Source organism: Anastrepha obliqua, chromosome 5, assembly GCF_027943255.1.
Source record: "Anastrepha obliqua isolate idAnaObli1 chromosome 5, idAnaObli1_1.0, whole genome shotgun sequence".
NCBI classification, from domain to species: Eukaryota; Metazoa; Arthropoda; class Insecta; order Diptera; family Tephritidae; genus Anastrepha; species Anastrepha obliqua.
Genome location: NC_072896.1, coordinates 56,302,677 through 56,319,454, shown reverse-complemented (window position 1 = coordinate 56,319,454; position 16,778 = coordinate 56,302,677). Strand labels below are relative to the sequence as shown.

At 37.4% G+C, this 16,778-nt stretch overlaps 2 protein-coding genes across 2 annotated transcripts; both read left to right on the top strand.

The window, feature by feature from the left end:
- The first annotated feature begins 1,501 nt into the window (after positions 1–1,501).
- Positions 1,502–2,506, top strand: LOC129248782 (putative nuclease HARBI1). The gene is made up of 4 exons (XM_054888398.1): positions 1,502–1,599; positions 1,659–2,097; positions 2,157–2,301; positions 2,502–2,506. Exons 1-4 carry the CDS (start codon positions 1,502–1,504, stop codon positions 2,504–2,506), a joined length of 687 nt encoding a protein of 228 aa, XP_054744373.1.
- Positions 2,507–13,760: 11,254 nt separating this feature from the next.
- On the top strand, positions 13,761–16,351 carry LOC129248207 (pescadillo homolog). Its single transcript, XM_054887672.1, has 5 exons — positions 13,761–13,929; positions 14,020–14,253; positions 14,307–15,405; positions 15,468–15,637; positions 15,849–16,351. The coding sequence occupies exons 1-5, from the start codon at positions 13,912–13,914 to the stop codon at positions 16,074–16,076; spliced, it is 1,749 nt and encodes a 582-aa protein (XP_054743647.1). The 5' UTR covers positions 13,761–13,911; the 3' UTR covers positions 16,077–16,351.
- Positions 16,352–16,778: the final 427 nt, after the last annotated feature.

The following is a 16,778-nucleotide window of genomic DNA, read 5'->3' as shown; positions in this document are numbered from 1 at the left end:
GGAGTAGGGGATTGGTAGCAATAATTTTATGTCTTATGCTATTGTTAAGATTGTCCAATGTCCTTTGGTATTCATTTATGTCTATTGTATGAATAATTCTATAGTTCCGGATTGAATTTTTGTCCATCCTGTATTAAAAGTCGTTAATTGAGAGTTAGTATAGTCAAGTATCCTAAATTCGCCACTGACTAGTGGTAGAAGTAATTTAAAAAGAAAAATGTAAAATTTTGTTATGCCTTAATGTTGCTTTTGTGTACTGTCCGTCCTTTTTCAGTAATAACTATACTTGTTTTGTCTTCTCTTACTATTTCCTTTTTATATCTAGCAGTGAGTGTTGAACCTAATCTTTTATTAATTCTTACGTAAATAACATCGCCTGGTGAATATGTTTTCATAGGAGTTCTTTTTTTGTTATGCGCTTCTAAAATTTTTCATCACAAAATAACAGCAAAAGCATGAATTGCTTAAATTTAACAGCAGTTAAGAATATTCGTATGTAGATAATTAGGAACAAAGAAATTGCCCAATTTTAATGCGACCGCAAAGGCTTAATACATATCTTAATTAATAATATACATATATGTACGTATGTACGTACTACTCCAATTGTGGAACAACATCAAGACGCACACCACAAATAGGAGGAGGAGCTCGGCTAAACACCCAAAAAGGGTGTACGCGCCAACTATATATATATGTACATACATATATGTATATTAATGCGAGTGTTTTTTTTTCGTTCTCGCACGTTATTTCGAATATTTCAATGAAGATTCCTTATCAAATTAATAACTATGGCTGGGGAATAAGTTCGTTACGTTTTTACAGAAGACTTTTATTTAAACAAATACCAGTAATTATATCAATAAGTAATTAATTATGTGACTGCATGTTGCTTGATGGCGGGCGAGATGTTGAGAAGCAATTTTAAGGCGACTATATTTTTTTTTTTGCGACCGTTCTCCTTCAAAAATGATTTGAGACTTTTTCATCGAATTCAGAAGCCTTTTCGCTGCGTGACGTGTCATCGACATCAAAGTCGCCATTTTCGAATTTTGCAAACCATTTCCGTGCTGTAGACTCGCCTATGACTCCTTCTCCATCGCAAATGTCCCGGGCTGCTTCAGGAGCTTTTTGACCCCGATGAGACCCAAAGAAAAGCAAGGGTTGAAAATGTTAATTTTTGCCTCCTGGCTATTCCATGTCTAACTCTCAAAACTAATAAAAACTTAAATAACTCAAAAATACAATTAACATCGTCTTATAGATCAGGGCCCTTACTCTGTAATGCGATGCGAAAAGCAATGCGATGGGAAAATAAATTGCGTTACGAAGGGTAGTCGGTACTCTGTAGCGCTATCGCATCGCTGAAAGTGTTGCTCTTTTTATTATTCACTTATTTTTCGCTTTAGTATGCATCACTGACCGAAATGCCAAAGAAAGCGACCAAAACAAACGAGCGATTGGAAGTAAAGTACATATATTTAAATAATATAAAGTAATGGATTGTGTAGCTTTATGGGACGAATCATCTGAGGAAAGGATTTGTCGGAGATTTATAAGAGATAACTCCAACGTTATGAGTCTCAGCGATCAAAGGTAAGTTAAACTTTAAAGAATTACTCATGCTTTATTCATCAGTTTGTTCTATTCATCAGTTTTGTGCAGAATTTTCGGCTTAGTAAGGAAGCCTTTATGTATGTGCTAAATAGCATAAAGGGTGAGATGAAATCTCCAACGAGAGCAACGGCTATCCCTGACATTATAAAAGTTGCAACAACCCTAAAGTTTCTTGCTCAGGGTGCGTATCAACATTTAATTGGCCAAGACCATCGCGCGGGGCTAGCACAGCAAACCGTTTCCAGTTGCCTTTGGGAAGTTTGCAGTGCAATTGAAAAGGTATTGTGTCCAAAACATATCGTTTTTTCGATGAGCAGTGAAGAGCAACAGGATGCCAACCGTAGATTTTACGAAACATGCGGAATTCCGGGTGTGGTAGGAGCAGTGGATGGAACGCACATCCAAATGATAAGGCCATCAAATGACGAGCATTTATTTTTTAACCGAAAGCTTAAGCACAGCATAAATGCAATGGTGGTAAGAGTGTTTCAATTAAATAAGAATATTTTCATTAACGATTTTTTGTTCTACTTTAGATATGTGATCACAAAATGCAAATTCGAGCCGTGAATGGTAGATTTGGAGGTGCATCGCATGATTCGCACATATGGAACTTGTCCGGTGAGCGCGAATATTTAAAAACTGCCTATGAAAACGGTGACTCTGGCCAACGAATTCTTGGTAAGCTTTTTAATATACTTCGAGTATATGACCTTAATGTAGTGGTCCGTATACTCGTATTAATATTGTCTTATATAGTATATAACATACATATGTATAATTGTTAATACACATATATATGTATATGTATATGCATTTTCATGTAATAAATCTGCCGATTCTGCGATTTCGTGAATTTTTTCTTTCGCATCGCATTACAGAGTAAGGGCCCAGAAAGAGTTCTATCGAATGAATACTTACGCTTTGCCAAACAGCAAATAAATCGTTATACAGGGACCGGCACTCGAAATCTGACTTATAAATTTAGTTTGGAAAATTACTTTTATTCAATTCAAAATGAAAATAATACAAAATTAACAATCAGTTTACTTTTGCCCGATATGACCACCTTTTGACTTGACTATGGTTTTGAGACGGTCCAGAAACGAATCGCAAGCTGCCCGAATATGACTTGCAGGTATTTTGGCTCCCCCGCGGACAATGGATTTTTTCAGTGCCTCGAGACTGGTGAATCTTTTAGTTCGGACCTTGCTCTCCAAGATGGTCCAAAAAGAATAATCCATCTCAGTCGCGTCTGGTGAATTTTAGAGCTATTGTGTGAACGTTATTAAATTCGGAACGTTGTTCTTTAGACATTTTTGGTTCACTCGAACTTTGTGAGACGGTTCCGAGTCCTGTTGAAACGTCCACGGTCTGCCACCGAAATGTTTGTCCGCACACGGCTTCAAAGCAACCTCTATAATACTTTCCGATAGTATTTGGAGCGCCCATCTGTGGTGGTAGTGACCCAAACCATTACCTGTGGCGGGTGCTGCCTCCTGAGGGCCAATCGACGACCCAAATTCTCGTATGAACGGTCGGTCAAATAAACTCTATCGTTTTAGGAGTTTACGAATTGTTCAATTTGAAAAATTTTCTCTTCAGAAAGCACAATGTGTCCTTCGCTCTCTCAAGTCTAATTTGTTGCTGCTTTTGTATGAGATCATGCGTCTTTTGGATCTTGACTTTGAGATCATTTTTCAATATACGGCAGATGCTACGGTCAGATATTTTCAGTTAATTCGCCATTTGATTGGCACTTGATCGGGAATTTTTCTCAAGTCGCTTCTTCACTTTTTGAACCATTTCACGTGACGTGGCAGTTTTCTGATGACCACCTCCATGACGTTTCGCGATGCTAGCAGGATCATTGTAACGAGTAATGGTGCACCTTATTTACTTTAAGGGGCTTATGCTGGTGCTTAAGGTGTGCGCCTTGATGTTGTTCCACAAATGGAGGGACCTACAGTTTCAAGCCGATTCCGAACGGCAGATATTTTTATGAGGATAGGCAGATATTTTTATTTTTTTCATGGCAGAAATACACTCGGAGGTTTGCCATTGCCTGCCGAGCGGGCGACCGCTATTAGAAAAATGTTTTTCTTAATTTTGATGTTTCATCGAGATTCGAACCAACTTTCTCTCTGTGAATTCCGAATGGTAACCACGCTCAAAGTCCATTTAGTCAACTAACAGACAGTTGATGCCCGTGCATCAGCTGCGCGAGTAGTCTGATGCTAGTTACACTTCGAGTGCTGGACACTGTAAAATAAGCTATAAATTGCAATATTATTATTTTTTAATGTTATTGAATAAATAATGAATAAAAATATATGGCCTTCATTTTTATTAACATTTACGGATTAATACAAAAAATATTTCAATAATTCGTTTGTAAAAACTGCATTATATGGGCTGATAATATAATTTATCGCAATATATTAAATAAAATCTATAGTAACCAATATTTTATATAATGCTAAAAGCAAATCGTTTCTTTCTCGTGCTAACCGGCGCCAGTTGGATACACCAAGTGAAGCCAAATCCTTCTCCTCCAGATCTTTCCAAAGTATTGTAGAAAAGGCCTTCCTCTTCCTCTGCTACCACCAGTTGATACCCGGTGGAATACTTTCAGAGCCGGAGCAATTGTATCCATTCAGACGACATGACCCAACCTACGAAGCCGCTGGATCTTTATTTGCTGCACTATGTCTATGTCTTCGTAAATCTCATACAGCTCAGTGTTCCATCTTCTACGATAGTCGCCGTTTCTGCCGTGCAAAGGTCTGAAAATCATCACGATAAAAATATTTTTTGGTAAATTTCATTAATTGAAACTGCATTCAAATTGAAGGTAAACACAGACAAACGACCAAATCCTTTTACTATTGATTATGCTTTCTCCTCTAATCTATCTACATACAAATATTACTACGTTTTTTTTTCAATAAAATGTCTCTATAATTCGAGTTTGATCTCTGCTCATGCACCTCTGCTTATATACATGTGCTTAACAACTATCATAATTTCTGTCAACTTCTGTTTTGTCGTATGACACTCATCTTTTAAATACTGCCGACTAGAAGTTTCTTCTTTGTCCTGAATACCGCTCAATAGGTATACCAGACCTAGTTACCCAGTTCTGCACAAAAAACTCGTCAGTGGTTTTGACCTCGTGGCTTGGTAGAACGTACACTTCTGGGCACGTGCTGAAGTAGTCCATAACAGCGAGTACATATTTGTTGCCGGAGTCACTAATTGGAAACGGACCCTCAACATCCATGGCTACTCAAATGGTGAACCCATCTTGTACTGCTGTAATCTTCCATGACTTCTCTCCTTTTGACCTCTCGCTGCGTGCAATTTCGAGTCAATTCGGTTACTGATTCTCTGCAATTTACCAATAAAACCACAGACAGATGGGATTGAAGGGAAGGTTGAGTCTGGCTGCATGATCCCCTACTTTCCAATGACCTGTAAGGATTGAAGTGAGGCGTGAGATGTTTGGCTATCTCATTACCCCGTATGTTCCTAAGACCGAGAACCCATATCAGAGTAATTTCAAGCCAATGACTAAGCAATTCTAGTTCCTCGCTACACTGTAAGATTAGTTTGGATGAAATGGAGTTGGAGCCTTGATAGCTGCTTGACTGTCTGAGAAGATAGATTCTCTTGCACCAACTTTCTTGTAGAGTTTTAGTGATTTGCATGCTTCTCTGATCGCTAAAAGTTCTGCCTGCAACACGCTGGCATAGTAAGGAAGTCGAATTGACTGAGATAGGTTAAGTGGCTCCGAATGGAAGCCATCTCCCACACCAAAGTTCATCTTAGAATCATCGGTATAAATTTCGATATCGTATCTTCACCATCAATCTTGAAGTTAAGGTCGGCGACTGTGTAGTCTGATCTGTTTTTGAGCAGCGAGGGTCCCGGTAGGAGGATCTCACTGTGTCCGCTCGATCAGACGCTCAAAGCTTCCTCGCACGTGGCATAATCCGCCAGAAGCCATCTCCAATACTGAAAGCTATCTGTTCAAGATCGAAATTCTAAATTTTCACCTGCCAGTACCCACTTTTAAATCAAGTGTGGAAAACCATTTTGTACCGAATAAATTGAAAAGGTGTCATCTATTCGTGCTAATAGGTATTCTTTTTCATGACTTCTTTCAGCTTTCTATAAGCCGTACATATCTGATTTGCTTCTTTGCGCTTTGCTAGTGGAACTTGACGAATTGGCTTTGCACCTCTTGTGTCTATACGAAGATTCACGATGGCAGTTCTTCCAAACTTTCGACATTCATCGTTGAATATCTAGCCGTGTTTCCCCAACAATTTCTTAGCTTTTATTCTCTCTAGGCCCCTTACTTCATGTAACCAAGCTCTTATGAAGTCGGGGGTTTTTCTTCCTGTTTCCTAAAACTCTTCCTGCTTACTGGAATTCTTCATTTTCCTGTTGTGGATTGTCGCAGTTTACTATAGCTTCCACAGCCTTACATTTCCCAATTACACCTCCTTTATCCATATTAACCGGTGACTTGAAATCATTTAGTACCCTTACTGGAACCCTAAACTATTGTTCTTCCCACGAATATATGCGCCCTCTTCTTAGCATATTATATGATCCCCACATCACCTGTCTCTCAACCTCCTTCAACATTAACCCATATGACTGCCTCAGATTTTTGCGGAATCCGTTAGCGGTGACTTGATCTTTTTGCACTATACACTGTGATCATATCCTGTACTTAGGGGTATATACATATTTTGGCACGACAGAACCCTTTTACCCATATCCAAGGTAAATGCGTGCAGCAGTGTGAAATCCACGCCAATTATTACTTCACCCATGACTTCATAAAAAAGTGTGAACTACTGACAAAGTAACGACCAATAACGTCCTCGCATGTTACCTTTCCGGAAATTGTAGCTCACTTTCCTACATGGTTCCACATTACCGTTTACCAAGTCTGACCAAGTTCGTTGCACCTGTGTTCAGAGCAAGCATCTGGGACTGACCTATTGAGTTGCAAAAACTAGTTCTCGCCCATTGTCAGCCTTAACGCTTCCCTTCCTTCCACCTGAGTTTGTCTCCTTTTTGCATGGTATACTGAATTTTCGTCGAGTTTTACCACAGTTATCACACTTTAAACCCGAGCTTCTAGGTGATTGAAATAGAGATAAGGAGTTACTTTCCTCTGGGCTTCCTTAATTGAGGTAGGCTCTTCAACTTCAACCCGATGGACTTTGTGCACTGACTTGCTCAAGAGAGCTGCTGTTTCGTGTGCCAGTGCAAAATACCCTGTTTCAGTAAACGGGGTTTTCGGTGTTGAGTATGCTGTCCGTTTCGTGACCAGATCTTGTATATCTCTTATGAATGTCTGTTACTTCATCTTCTCAACGAAGTCTACTGTTTCCTTCGCATACGCAATATGTGTCAGCCACTCAATCTCTGTTGCGTATTCCTGCAAGCTCTCATTTGTCTTTTGGCAGCGATTCGACAGTTCTATCTGGAACATTTAGTGCCTGTGGTCATTCCCGTCACGTCTCACTATTGCTGCCATCAGACTTTTATAGTTACCCCTATCGGCTTCTGGAACTGGCTGCAGCACATCGGCGAGTACAGGCTTAAAGATTGGGAACGGTAAAGTGTCGTCGAACGATGGAGCTCTTACTTTGGAACCATTCACTAACATATTCGGACAATTCAATTGCACTTCGAAACTCAATTACCTTGCAGACTACGAAGAAATCCTTGTATTTTTAAATTTAGTTTTTATGGGAAATTGATCGAAATGAGCTGTCAAACCAATACTTAAAGGTTATAAAACCAGAAAAAATATTATTATTATTTATTAAACATAGTATTAAATACAGTGCTTAATATCTAAAGAAATAGAGTACAAGCAGTTTAGGCCATCGACTCTTTAGTTTAATGTTAAGTGGTAGATACATATGAAGTACGTGATATATAAAGATAATTAGAACTAAAATTATAGGTTACATACATTATTACAAAATTTCATATACTTAAATTGCTTTCTTGGATGAAATTATATATGCTTAAAATGTTACGCGATGTTACATATTTTAGAATAGACGCTGGGTTCGCCGAGCCAAAGTCTTTTTTCCTTAATTTCTCCAAAATTAAGCATTCGTTGAGGAAATGCTCCGCTGATGCTAATCTGGAGCAGAAAGGACAGGAACCAGGAGAACCTCCGGTGAGCAAATGCTTATGCGTAACGTTGGTGTGGCCAATCCTCAGGCGGGTAAAAATTGTTGATTGGTGACGGGTGCTTTTACTAGGGTAAACTACCTTACTACGATCTGGGTTGGTACTTTTATATTTGTGAAAGAAATTGCGCCACTCTATGTCCCATTTTGAAATTATGTGGAGCTCTATGTGTTTCATTAGCTCTTTTTTCTAAAGACGTAAACTGAAAGGTCGGTACTGCTTCAAAATAACTTGCAGTATGATCGGCAAACTCATTTCCAGTTATACCAGAATGACCAGGCACCCAGAGCAATTTAATTTTATTTGAGTATTTGATGCACATGTCACGTATTTGAAAAACTGCTGTGGTGCAATTGTAAACGTTTCTGACTGCTTTCAAGCAGGAGAAGCAATCAGAACAAACAATAAACCTCCCTTTGTTTTTATTAGCATATTCAATAGCTTTGTAAATTGCGAGTGTTTCAGCACTAAACACGGACGAGTAACCTGGTAGCTTTCCGCCGGATATTGTTTTTCCATGCTCAGTAACGACTGCAAATGATGTATTATTTCGTTTTGAGCCGTCTATGTATATTGCTGTGTATGCTTGATTTTGTGATTTTTTGCGTATGCAACACATCGTCGCAGAGTGGAGTTGAGTTTAAAAGAACAGGTGTGGCGAGAAGCTGCAACCAGGTTTTTGTGAATATCGCTGTTGGTTGAGTTTAATAATTTTGGAATGAGCTGCCTAGTAGATTCGTATACCCTCTCTTTTATTGCAGGGAATCCGCTTTCACCCAGGAGGGATAATATTGGAGATGTTGGAAATGCATTAATGCTGCGACGCACTGCTGCATGATATGGAGCTTCCAGTAGTTTAATATTGGAGTTTGCACACCAACCAAAAATGGGCAGGGCGTAATCAATTTTGGAGAGAATTAAGGCTCTTGTAACATTAACTAGCGTGTTGGTATGAATAAAAGAATGCATACGAGTGCATGAGAGATACTTAATTATATTTAATCTTGACAAAAGCTGTCTTCTTAAATTTATACATTGATCCCGAAGAGTGAAGTTTTTATCAAAGTAAACACCTAAAATTTTTAAACAGTTTCCCCTTTCTATAATATTATTATCAAAAATTATTTGAGGAAATTTACAATTCTTCTTATTTATTGAGAATTTGACAAAAGGTGTTTTTCACAATATGGGGATCCTTAATATGAGTATGAATTATTGCGTCGTCGGCGTACATAGTTAGTTTTACATTTTTGATATTCATACAGACTTCATTTAACTTTTCAAATGCTAATATAAATAAAACTACGGATAGGGGAGACCCCTGCGGAATACCATTAAAAAGGCAATAGGATTCGGATAAATTATTGTTCACACGAACTCGAAACCGGCGATGTGTCATAAAAGCCTTTACAAATGTAACGGCTTTTTGACCAATCTTCCATGTAGCAAGCTGCCTCAGTACAGCATGTATTCCCACATGCTCAAATGCCTTTTCAAAATCAGTTGCTAGAATGGTAACATGACGTTTCGTACTTAATGAATCAGAAATAAAGTGTTGAATTTGTATCAAAGAATCCATTGTACTATGATTTCGTTTAAAATCAAACTGATTATGGCTGATAAAGCCATTTTTGAAGTGAAAACTTCTTTAGAATCGTTGGGAGGGAAGATTACGATAAAGTTCCAATGATTTTAAGTGGCGATTTTAACGTAAATTTTTCATTGGACACAGCGGTTCCTTTAATTGACTTTCTCAATACAACATTCAATTTAAAAATGTGTAACAATCGCACTGAATCGACAACACGATCAAAAACAACAATTGACGCGGTATATCAAATATATGTTGACAACATCGAAACCAAAGCATTTGTATCATATTTTAGCTATCATAAGCCACTCGTATCATTTGTTGAAATTGAAAACATTGAGGATAAATACTAATAAAATGAAGAAAATAAAATATGAACTTTATAGCAATATTATAATGAACCTATAATTATCCCGCTCCTAATGCTGCTTTCGTCTCATTCTCTCTCAGTTTTTTTTTACGGAAGGTTTCACTTCTATCGCGTCTAACCGTTAGACTGGTATTTTTTTTATTTGTTATGAACCACATTAATCTCACAGCCACCATTTTTTCCAATATTTTACGCAAACAACTTAATAGAGAAATTGGTCTATACGAAGTTGTGAAGTGTGGTAATTTTTTTGGTTTAGCTATCGGAACAATAATGGCAGACCTCCATACGTGTGGGAATACAGATGCATTGTAAATACTATTGTAAAGTTTTAGCAGTCTTTGTTTGGCTATTTCTGGCAAATTAGAAAGCATTGGATAGGCAATCCTATCAAAGCCAGGCGTTTTCCCTTTTGCATGCTGCAATGCAGATTCCATCTCGGAAAGAGAAAATTTTTTCTCTAAGTATTTGGCGGTAAGAGGTATATTAGCAGGAGTGTATGCTGTGGAAAGCCAAATTTCTTTTCCATTTGTATATTCCTGTGGAAAATTACTATCTTTGGAGTAATAAAACCAATACTGGGCAAACAGCTGTGCCATGGCAAAGGAATCTGTTACAACGTTTTTGTTGGATATTATAGTTTTAACTTGGCTTTTTCTGACTCCGGCTAACAATCTAATATCAGACCAAATGTTTTTTGGTGTTGAAAGTGGGGAAATTTTGGACGTAAACGATTCAAATCTTTGTTTTTTTGACTCCTTAACAGCCCTCTTAAATAAAGCATTTGATTTTTTGTATTTAAGAAGGTTGGTTACAGTCATACAACGCCTATAAATTTTCCAATGCTCTATTTTTTGATTACGCAGATTTTGCGGGATTTTGTTCCACCAAACGGGAAAAGATCTCGAAAATTTATTTTTGGTTTGAGGTATAAATTTATTGGCCGCGAACCTATTATTTTTGTCAATACTGCTGTTTCTTATTAATATTTACGGGTGAAGATAATTCATTATTGGCGACTAAGTCAACAATTTCTGATTGATACGAGTTCCAGTTGGCTAGTTCGGTCTTAAATCTAGGAATATGCTTGAATTTTTCAAAGGTTAAATTTGTTTGTAGAGATAGAAATGTGGAAATGATCGCTACCTCTTAGATCGGAAGAAATTTTCCAATGAGTTCGAGGCTTAAGTTGGGGAGAAATGAAAGAAAGATCTACATTAGTAAATGAAGAATGTGTAGAAAAATTAGTAGGTGAGCAGTCATTTAGTAAAATGAGTTGATGCTGAAAAACAAAATTTTCTAAGACCAGTCCCCTTGCATTGGAATTGTTTGCACCCCACAGAGGACTCCATGAGTTGAAGTCACCAGTCCACAATACAGGAGAAGGAAATTGGGAAAATAAATTATTTAATTCGGATTCAGAAAATTTTTGTTGTGGAGGAATGTAAGAGTTAACTAAATAAATGTATTGATTTAGATTTATTTTAAGTACCATAGTAGATATTAAATTAACAACATTGATAAATTCGTGTGGAATGTGGGATTTTATTAATATACCAATACCTTGTTTGTTGGATTGTATATTTGGTAGGTTTGATTGTCTTGGGTAACATATGGTATTTGGATCTTTATTGTATGAAAAATGGGGTTCGGGGTCGGGATTTGATTAGTAGTAGTAGCTCATTGTAATTATTATGGTAACCGTTTATATTCCATTGAATGATTTTTACTGACATCATTCAGTCTTATATAAAGTTGCCTTTATAGAAGCGGGAAGTGTTTGGGCTATTTATAAATCTTCGAAACAATTATCAGTTGAGAGGTCTTTTCTAGTACTGACGGTTTTTTTAGGATAGTAGTCGTTATTTTTTAGTAAGTTTTGAGTAAAAATGGATATTGGTGATTGGGATGGCTAAGTATTGGTATCTGAAGTTGAGCTAATATATGTTGTGGAGAGGAATAGTTTTCAGCAAAAATAGTAGGAGCAGCGTTAGAGACGCTACTAGAGGTGGGTAACACGGTAAGATTGGTGGAGTTTTGCTTTCGGTACGGTTTATTTGTGTTGATGATGTAGAAGATTCTGTTAAAATTTTATTTTCAGTGTGTTTTTTATTATTTGTTCCGGAAGGTATATTATCTGCGGATGAGACATTTTTTGTGACACTAGCATAGGAGCTAAGCCGTTGGGGAAAGGGGCAAACTGTTTTTATATTTGCGGCGCGCTTCGCCAGTACTGCATTTCTCTAGGGTTTTAATCTTGAGGATTTCCCTCGCCTGGATATATTTGGTGCAGTTCCTGTCCGAAGATGGGTGCTCTTCGGCGCAGTTGGCGCATTGAGTACAGATACACTTGTCAGGATTGTGAGTTGGAAGGTTGCAATTATTACATTGTTGGATTACTATTGCACCGTTTTCGGGTATGTCCCAACTTTTAGCAGTTTCTGCAACGCATTGGGCTTGGGATATAAGGTTGAACCTTGACTTTGTACCATGCGAATTCTACGGCGTCAGGAAGCTGGAAAAGATCAAAAGTTAGAATAATTTGACCGGTATAAAAATTTTACCCTCGATTTGGCGGGTAAATTTCTAGACACCCGTAACGTGTTGATCTTTCATTTCTCCGATTATTTCGTCTTCCGGAACGTGCTTTAGACAAGGCGAGTAGATAACACCTTTCACTGAATTCAATGTCTCATGTAACTTAACGTTAATAGGAGATAGGTTAGGAAACGATTTAGCTTTTAAGAACTTATCTGCGACTCGAACGTTGCGGGTTAAGACGAGTAAGTTACCGTCGCGGAGTTGTGAGATTGAGTTTATCTCCGATCGATTTTTTAATGGTAAAAGGGCTCAGCTGAGAAAGAGGCTTAGTATTGTCGGCAGAAGATATCAATATAAATTTGAGGTTATATGCTGTAGGGCACTTTTTAGGGAGCTCGGGAAAAATGTCTTGGTTGGGGTTTGGTTTCTTTTTATTCCTTGTGGGATTTTCCAGGAAGTCTGCTAATGCTGAAAAGCGATTCGGTGACCTATCCGAAGGTCCCGGCGCCATTATTGAGCTTGTTTCTGATTTTTTTTTTTATACTAACGTTTTAACACGTGTGTCTAATGTCAAAATGAAAAAACACAAAAAACCAAAGGCGGGAATAAGCACAAAGTAAATGAAGCGTTTAGCGGAAAGTTAACAAATGTATGTCACGGAATAGTCACTGAGAAAAGAAAAGACGTCCGAACGCTTTGAGTGATAGTCGGTGACTGCAGAAAAAATAGTTTTATAATAAGGAAGCAACACATTTTTTTTTTAATTATTGTATTGAGGAGGAGTGAAACGTCCACATTGTCGCCAAAGGAACAGTTCTGCTTCCACGAGCAGCAGTTGGAGCCTTAAAAGTAATCGAATCTTCTAAATATTGTGAAGGTAGCATTAGCCTCTGAAAGTTTAACCTGGAAAAGAACGTGTGAGAGCTTTAATAAAACACCTTCTTACAATCATTTTGGAATCAATTTCATTCTTCTGCGAAATGGACGGCCAGCGCGCTGATGAAATTTGTTTTAAATAAAAAGCAAGTAACAAGAACGAGAAGGAAAGCTGTCAACAAGGAGAATTCAATGAAGGTGGTGGCATGAGAATGTCGCTACAAAAAAAGTAGAAAAGAAAAAGGAAAGGAAATTAAATTAGCTGTTTATGATTAAGGCGAACAACCAAAATTCAATTGTTCTGTATGATTATGGTTGCGACTACCGCATTATTTCATGTCACCTCTGTCACAATGCTGCCTATAGCATCGATTAGCAGATTTGTGATTACGGTTATGGCATCACTAATATAATTTTAATACGCGACTAGTTAGCGAATTGTGTGGCGTGAGAACGTAACATTAGATGAATTTATTAATATATCATAGTTGACATGTGTCTGTGCGATAATTAATCGTTATCGAAAAATTCTATTGAAGACTTGCGTGTGCCAAACTGCTTTTTCGAACAGGAAATCGGAACTTGTGCTGGTAGTGTTCGGTCGGGTTAATCCAAAAATATTTGTGTTTTTTTTTTAATAAATACGTTTTGGGTCGTGGTCCAAAGATACTAAACCACTAAAATGAGGCGTTTAAAAAAGGTACGTGTTTAGACAATTGCCAACCAACAACCGTTTGGGTATTTGAGGTTATGTTGTCTGTATTGTAGAATTAAATTAATATTATTGCAGTATAATTCTGGAGAGGCAGTGCAGTATATAACTCGCCGCGCGGCTTTGCGTAAGCTACAGCTGTCATTGAATGATTTTCGTCGTCTCTGTATCATAAAAGGTGTTTATCCACGTGAACCAAAACATCGCAGGCGTGCTCAAAAAGGATCTTCGGATATTAAAATACTCTACCATGCGAAGGACATACGCTTTTTGTTACATGAACCAATCGTTTGGACACTTCGGGACTATAAAGTGAGTTTTGCTTATTCGAACAAGTTTGGTAATTTTATATCCTGTCTTTTTAGATATTCGGAAAGAAAACTGGGCGGGATCGTGCTGTAAAAGATTTTCGTAATTTGAAGCGACGACTTGCATTATTTCCTGAATTGAGAATAGACCATATCGTCAAGGAACGTTATCCTACTTTTATCGATGCGATAAAAGATCTTGACGATTGTTTGACTCTACTTTTTCTCTTCAGTACATTTCCATCATTGCGTTTGATACCTCGTGAACAGTCACTGCTATGCCGCCGTCTCACCATGGAATTTTTGCATTATATTATAAACACGAGATCACTTCGGAAGGTTTTCATCTCAATTAAAGGCTTTTATTTCCAAGCTGATATAAAAGGCCAAAAAGTGACCTGGATAATGCCACATCATTACCCATTTAAGCCACATTCCAAAGCAGAGGTTGACTTCAAAGTGATGTCCATATTTGTTGAGTTTTATACGATAATGCTTGGGTTTGTAAACTATCGTTTATACCATAGTGCTGGTTATGCATACCCACCAAGGTTTCATGGAGATGTAATTGCTGATTCCGAAGATAACTTCAAAGATGAGTTAACATATTGGTCAGACCGAATTGCTGTATTAAACTCAGACTTGGTTTCCACAGAACATGAGGCAGATGAAGAAACTGAAGAGATGGATTTAGATTTGCTTGAACAGGGACAAAATTCAAACCGCTTAATGAAGCTCAGGAAAGAGGCACAAGAACTAAAGCGATTGCGAACACTTTTTAAGGGCTTAAAGTTCTTTATTAATAGAGAAGTACCCCGGGAACCCTTGGTAATTTTAATACGATCGTTTGGTGGAAAAGTTTCGTGGGATCGCACCGTATTTGCTGGTGCTACATTTGATGAAATTGACGAGACAATTACTCATCAAATAGTAGATAGACCTGCTCTGGGTGAGCAATATATTTCTCGTGATTATATTCAACCTCAATGGGTATTTGATTGTGTGAACCAGCGGTGTTTGCTTCCGACAAACAGATATTTTGTGGGAGTTACACTTCCTCCGCACTTATCGCCATTTGTTGATATTAATCGTGAGTCGTATGTCCCACCTGAAGAGGAAAGCCTACAAAATGAGTCTACTTCTAATCTTCAGAAGAGTAAGTAAAACAAATATTAGAATAGCTGATTTGTTAACGAATTCTGCTGTTCGCAATTGCAGAGAAGGAAACTGTTTCCACGGAAAAAGAAACTATGAACTTTTTCCCTTTGAATGACGAGCAATTACAAGTCGCTTATATGGAGGAAAAAGCTGATATCGAACAATATGATCAAAAGGATGACCGTAATAATATAAGCGAGGACGAAAAGGAAACCCACAAAAGCCAAAATGTAGTTATACAGTTAGAAGGTACTAGCAGCAGAGCAGAAATAACAAGAGTAATGAATTTTTTGCTTTTGGTCCCTAAAAAATCAAAATGTATAAACAAAATTCACAGTCTAGAATATAGACAAAAATCAGCTGCTCGCCTGCTACTATCTGTTCAATGTGTTTTAGGTAGTTGTATTAATATATCATATTAATTAACTCTTTGTATTTTAGGCAATGTCCATGAGTGTCCAAGCTGGGAAGGTACACAAAGAAAATAAAAGAGTTATTCATAAAAATAACGTGGATGAGCATCGCTTACAAGCTCGAATGGTAAAGTCACGGCACCGAAATCTATTTAGAAAACTTATTCGCGAAAAACAAGTTAAAGAGAAGGAAAAATGGCTTTTGCGAAAAAAGCGACGAGCTATCGAGGCTCGAGAAGGTGATAATTCAAAATGATTCAAAAGAGCTTCCTATCAAAAATTTGATATGGTTTAAATCTATAGAATACAAATGTACTAAAAAATTATTTTGTAGTTTATAATATTTATATGCTCGTAAAGTTGCAGGAAAGAAAGATCGGTTCCTGTTGGTATAAGTGCTATTTTTAAATTTAAAAATGTATCTATCATAATAATCGATGAAAGATTCCTCTATTTAGAATCCACTGCCGATTGTGTTGTGGATATTCAAAGAGACGGCATTGGAAACAATAAATGTAAAAGAAGCATTTACTTGCCCTTTTTTGAGTAACGGAAAATGAAACCTCAAAAAAATTTCTAGGAATTGCAGAATTAATAGGGGGGCAATTTTGCAAAATAAACAAGAAGCTGAAAATGCTCTAACGTGGTGAAAATATTTTCTATATAATATATAATTTTTTTCTATAAAAAATTATAGTTCATACTTCAACAAATATTCAGTATAATGGCGCACTGTTCTTTCACTTTATTGATGTTTTCATCAATTTCCATGTCGGTGACCTGCCACTACGTACGTCATGTACAATGAACTCACGATCTCTTCTGAAGCGTTCGTTCAGTTTGACGGTTGTTCAAGGAAATTTTTTTAGCAAGGAGATCATCTCCCGAAATTTAAGTGGCCGGGTAATCGTTGCTTCCATGGAGCTTCCAACTACATGACGATGCATCAGAATATGCT